General features: G+C 48.3%; 1 protein-coding gene across 1 annotated transcript in view; it reads left to right on the plus strand.

Annotated features, from left to right (window-relative positions):
- RUNX2 (runt-related transcription factor 2) overlaps positions 1-6,251 on the plus strand; it is a 191,704-nt gene that overhangs the window by 12,970 nt on the left and 172,483 nt on the right. Inside the window, exon 2 of the mRNA XM_015427098.1 lies at positions 2,349-2,505. Within this exon, the coding sequence (XP_015282584.1) occupies positions 2,349-2,505 (157 nt within the window). The remainder of the gene's footprint in view (positions 1-2,348; positions 2,506-6,251) is intronic.

The following is a 6,251-nucleotide window of genomic DNA, read 5'->3' on the forward strand; positions in this document are numbered from 1 at the left end:
CTGTGTGGCCTTGGCCCAGTCACTTCTCTCAGGACTCTCTCAGCCCCAACTGGCTCACAAGGTGCCTGTTGTGGGGAGAGGAAGGGAAGGAGATTTTAAGTCGCTTTGGGACTCCTTAAGGTTGAGAAGAGCGGGTATAAAACCCTTTCCCCCCTAAAACAATAAAGCGTGAATCTCTTACAGCCTGATCTTCACAGTTCAGGGCACTAGTTCAAGAAGGCAGCGATACGTTAAGTCCGAGAACCAATGTGAGATAATGCTGCTGTGTCACCTTCCCGAATGTGCTCCATCTACTACCATGGGCAGGAGCCATGCTGCCCTTCTTTTTCACCTGGATCCTGCGTCCAGCTATTTAGTGCTGTCCTATGGAGAGTTACTCGGACGTCGACTGGAGTAACTCTGCACTGGTTGACATTTTGACCAGGGTCTAGCCACACAAAACAGGCTCCTGTCCCACCATGGTAGTCTGTCAGTTGGCTTTCTTTGTGACTTCTCAGAATCTACTGAAAGCTTCTGTATTAAAAGCTGAGGTCAGTCTTCTCAGAACTGCGGCATAAGTTGGCTTCTGAGAACGCCATCCAGCTTGCTGTTAAAAAAGAGGGTTTTTTGTGTGTATGATTCATGCCAGCAGAACCACTGGCTTGTTAACCCGTTATACAAAGAACCAGGATAACTCATATCAAAGTGTTTTCCACACGAAGGAGGGCTTGTGAGGTTTCCCCGAAGCTGCTGCGGCTGACAGAACAGTGCAACGGCTTCCCCGTGGCAGGTTTCCCCACAGTTTCCCTGCCCACAAACTCCCTGCATCACCAGGGCTTTTTCAGGTTGTTGGTTTTTTTTAACTGGCAATTGAAGAAGTAGAAGAGTTGGGTTTTTATACCCTGCTTTTCACTACCCAAAGGAGTTTCAGAGCGGTCTACAATCGCCCCCCCTTCCTCTCCCCACAACAGACACCCTGTGCGGTTGGTGAGGCTGAGAGAGCTCTGAGAGAACAGAGCGGCCTACAATCACCTTCCCTTCCTTTCCCCACAACAGACACCCTGTGCGGTAGGCGGGGCTGAGAGAGCTCTGAGAGAACCGTGACTGACCCATGGTCACCCAGCTGGCTGCATGTGGAGGAGGAGTGGGGAATCAAACCCAGGTCTCCAGATTACAGCCCACCGCTCCTAACCACTACACCAAACTGAATATCATGATAACTGTCTATCAGGCTCTCAGAATCCTCGACTTTCATTTTAAGTCTCAATCCCATTTCATTGCATAGATGTGCCCTTCCCCAAAAGCGGCTACAGACTTATATTCTTTTTAAAAAAAATGAACACTGGGAATCGAGAGAACATGGTACAGATTGTTCTGTTATAACAATATTCAGTTATTGATTTAAAAAAGAACAAACCCCCCCAAAAGCTGCGATGGTGGCTGGGGGTAGGACATGGCTTCCGTGGGAACCAGGGCAAAGAAAATGGCTGCCGTGTGGGCAGGACCAGGACAGTCCAGGGTTGCCAACCTCCAGGTGGTGCCTGGAGGTCTCCCAGAATTACAAGTGATCTCCAGCCACAGAGATTAGTTCCCCTGGAGGAAACGGCTGTTCTGGAATGTATACTCCATGGCATTATATCCCACTAAGGTCCATCCCCTCCCCAAAACCTGCCCTCCAGGGTGTACCCTCAAAAGTACAGGGATTTTACAACCTGAAACTGGCAACCGTAGGACAGTCTGAACTTTCCCACCCCCATGGCAGCCGTCCAATAGGCTTGGGAAGGATGGGTGAAGAGCCAGGGAAACCCCTGGGAAATGCCTGAATCTATCCAGTTTGGTGTAGTGGTTAAGTGCACGGACTCTAATCTGGGAGAACCGGGTTTGATTCCCCACTCCTCCACTCGCAGCTGCTGGATGACCTTGGGCAAGCCGTAGCTCTGATAAGAGTTGTCTGAAAAAAGCGCAGTTTCTGTCAAGAGCTCTCTCAGCCCCACCTACCTCACAGGGTGTCTGTTGTGGGGAGGGGAAGGGAAAGGAGTTTGTAAGCCGCTCTGAGACACCTTTGGGTAGTGAAGGGCGGGGTATAAATCCATACTCTTCTCTTCTTCTTCGAATGCGGTGTGGAAGCAGGGACCCCCTCCCCCCGTTGCCATTTTCCAAGAGCGTTGAAACCAGGGCAAAAGACCTGTGTGGAAATGAGAAGCTGTTCTGGGTGTGGCTTGTCTTTGGTTTCTTCTTGTCTGAATCCGGGTCATGAATCCCAGCGTCGCCATGTTGTCATGCCTTTTTTGGGGGGGGGGTTTCCTCGCTTTTGCGACGGAGAGCCACGCAATTCAAAAGAGGCTGTTGTTGTGTTTCCGCTGTCACAGGTGGTGGCGTTGGGAGAAGTCCCCGACGGGACAGTGGTCACGGTCATGGCTGGGAATGACGAAAATTATTCTGCGGAGCTGAGGAACGCCTCTGCTGTTATGAAGAACCAAGTGGCGCGGTTTAACGACCTGCGATTCGTGGGCCGGAGTGGAAGAGGTAGACCATTACATTATGCATTTTAAAAAAATAAATAAACCCACCAATAAAAGCAAACTCTGTCGACCAAAAAACTGATTCCACCCTAAAAAAATTGCTGATTAACCTATAAATAAATCATCTCCAACCTTTCATTTGCAGGATAAATACAGGGTTGCAAAATCCCGTTACTTTATACAAACTACGTCTGTTGTCCTAATGCACAAAGGGTTTTTTTGTTTCCCCCTTACTTATATTTTTCTTAGGGTAATTTAAAAATCTAACTTTTGGGGGGGAAATATTTACAGAAGGACTAGCTCTTGATTTGTTGACACCACCGAGTGGGCGGCGGCGGTCACGATGCTGAGGATTTGCAGAGAAATTATTATGTTGATTTCTACGCAGACATAGTTCTCTTAACTTCATTTAAGATCTGATAATGATAAAAGGACACATTTCTGTATTTCCTACTCAGCCTGACCTTAAGCATCCTTACTTGTAAGTAAACACTGGATGAAGTTCCTTGAAGGAAACAGGGGTTAGCTTAGTGAAAGGCAAATATTGTTTAGAACGGAAGGGAATCTGATTTTCTAGGTCCTAGAGCAGGGGTGTCAAACATGCAGCCTGGGGGCCGGATGAAGCTCCCGGAGGGCTTCCATCTGGCCCGCAGTGGAACTGGCCATCTCCTGCTTCCAGTTCTGCTACTGCATCATAGCTTGCTTCTCCAGCCTCTCTTAATCACTCAGCCATTTCATGTTTTCACCTGGGTCCTAGACTCCGAACTCTGAGCATGAGATTTCTGTGGTGAATGTCAGTAAATCAAAAGTAGGTTTGCAGCTTACAGAGCTAATGTTTTAAGCATGTTTTTATTTTAAGTAAAGAAATTCTTTGCGTTTGTGTCCTTTATAAAGTTTATATCTCTGCTACCTGGCATTACGTTTTATGACCCACGTGGCCCCCCCCAACAAGGTCTCATTTATGTCACATCCGGCCCTCATAACAAATGAGTTCGACACCCCTGTCCTCGAACATCCAGCTCTGAAGTTGCCTCCTCCTCCTCCTCCTGAAATGCTTCCTCTAATCGGAAATTGAGCAACCCGTCATAAAGAAGCATTTATAGGAATACTAAGACCGAAAAGAATTTCCTTTTAAAATTCCTGTCACTGATTCAGACTTGAAAGACAGCAAGGATAGAATGGTTGTCTCAGACAAAAGCAAAAAAGGCCTGCTTGTTATATTTGGTTTTAATTAGGCCTTCCATCCTGGAATCTATTCTTTGATCTGCCCATCTTCTGCAACATAAATTGGATAAACAGGTCAGTCCCCCATGCAGTAGTATAAATGGACACAAGTGTGATCATCATTCAAGATGTCTGATTCTCATTGCGGCCAAATCTGCGGATACTTAAATCTGGAAACTGGAGTAGTGAACAGACAAGACAGAGGTTTCTGCAAACTTGAGAAAAGCTCCAGGTTTGCAGAAAAATCTGAAATCTTGAGAAAAAAGGGGGAGCTAACCACCCTCCAATAATAAAAGCAGTGCCTGTGGCTTTAAGAAACAAATGCCTCTCAGTGACTGTTGCTAGGTAACCACAGCAGTATTGCCCTTTGAAGTCTTAGTTTCTGTTAGTAAAAGGAGGGGAGCAGGGCCTTTTTGGCTGTTTTGGCCTTCGAGGAAGAATCAATGCCAGACCCGAGAGCAACCACCAGGCAACTTGATACCGAGCACGTTCCACCCTACGAACAAGGTCTATGTGGTGTAGTGGTTAGAGATTTCAGATTAGGATTTGGGAGACCGAGGTTCAGAGACTCACTCGGCCATGGAATCTTGCTGGGTGATCTTGGGCCAGTCACGTTATCTCAGCCTAACGTGTCTCACAGGGCTGTTGTGGAGATTAAACGGAAGAGAACGATGTAAGCTACTTGGGGGTCCCATTGTGGGAAAAGGCGGATGTCAAGTATGTAAGTAATAAATATAGCCAAAGATAAAAGGTAGATCCGTTGGTGGCTGGGAAGGAGAGAAGGAAGCAGAAAAAGGGTAGAGGCTATAAACTGAGAATACTCTAATCTGGGAGAACCGGGTTTGATTTCTCACCCCTCCACATGCAGCTGCTGGTGTGACCTTGGGTCAGTCACAAGTTCTCTCAGAGCTGTTCTGTCAAGGGCAGTTCTCTCAGAACTCTCTCAGCCCCACCTACCTCACAGGGTGTCTGTTGTGGGGAGGGGACGGGAAAGGAGATTGTAAGCCACTCTGAGATTCCTTCGGGTAGTGGAGGGTGGGGTATAAATCCAATCTCTTCCTCCTCCTCTTCTCCTTCTCTCTTCTTTCTTCTTTTTTCAGGGAAGGGAAAGAAGAAATAGTGGAGGAGAGGGGAAGGGAGATGCCTCCTGCAAGTCTTTGGGCCCCCCTGTATAATTTTTTTTTAAAAATTGCCATTCAGGAAGCGCCGAGGAGCATTTTATTCTCCCAGGACATACTGTTGCAGATGTTAAAGTCACTGTTCTTCTACAAACACCGACAACAAAACCCCAAAGAGGGAATCCAATATGAAAATGCTGAAGTAGAATGCATTGCGAGATTACCTGTCCCCCTTGGCTTAAACCAGGGGTCATTTCATAGAAAAAGAGGTGCAGGAGCTCATTAGCATAACTCATTAGCATAACTTATTTGCATATGCCACACCCCCTGACATCACCGGAAGTGTGTCAGAAGGCAACACCCACCCACTCACTGCTCAGGCTCCACTGGACTGTTTTGGATTGCTAGCTATTGGGGGGGGGGCGTACAGATCTGTCGTCACAAAGGAGGGAGAGCTTGTACCTGAATAAAACTTGGTCTTAAAGGTGCCACTGGACTGTTTCGGGCCGGGGGGGGGCTCTGCAACTTACCTGGCTGCTTCTTGCTCTGACTGAGGGCTGCTGGGAGCAGGGGGTGGGGCTTGTTGCATGTGCCCACCCCCTGGGCTCTTTACTGCCGGAGCTCCGCTCCTGTGCACTCCTGCAGGAAATGACCCCTGACTTAAAGAGCGATTTAGATTTCCTCACTCACTGCAGCTGTTAAGAGCTCAGCAGTGCCCATCGTTTAGAGACGCTTACTGACACTTCTTATCATGTAGTAATCCTGTGTTGAGTCAAGACTGTTATCCGTTCTGGATGTTAGCTAGTTTTTGTATGGTTCACACTGCACCTTCCTCGATTAGACTGTATGTTTGACCGTCTTCTGCACTCAGGAAAGAGGGCCCTGTGAATGGGTTTAGATTTGTTTAGCCCTTTCTGTAGTTACACCCCAAGGGAGGCAGGAACCTCTGATCTCGTTTGTCATTCATTACATATAACGACTGGGACTCGTCCAGGCCCTTACACAGGGACTCGTATCTAGGGTTACCAGCTCTGGGTTGGGAATAGGGCTACCATTCCCCAGGTGGGGGTGGGGGAGCCCCTGCTTTTGCAGGCTTCTGACCGCCGCCGGTCAACTGGCCTGCAGGAGGAAATCCCCCCCCCCAACAGTGACATGGTGCATGATGTGCTGACATCCCCCGGAAGTGACGTAGGCGCATTGGTGATGTGTGTGGGGGGTGACGCTCTGGTTTTTGGGCAAAACTCAATGGTTTTAGGGTCATTTAGGGTCAGCCCCACCTACCTCACAGGGTGTTGGTTGGGGGAAGGGGAAGGGATCGTAAGTCGCTCTGAGACTCCTTCTGGTAGTGAAGGGCGGGGTATAAATCCAATCTCCTCTCCTCCTCCTCCTCCTCCTCCTCCTCCTCCTC

Source organism: Gekko japonicus, unplaced genomic scaffold, assembly GCF_001447785.1.
Source record: "Gekko japonicus isolate JY-2015 unplaced genomic scaffold, Gekko_japonicus_V1.1 scaffold536, whole genome shotgun sequence".
NCBI lineage: Eukaryota > Metazoa > Chordata > Lepidosauria > Squamata > Gekkonidae > Gekko > Gekko japonicus.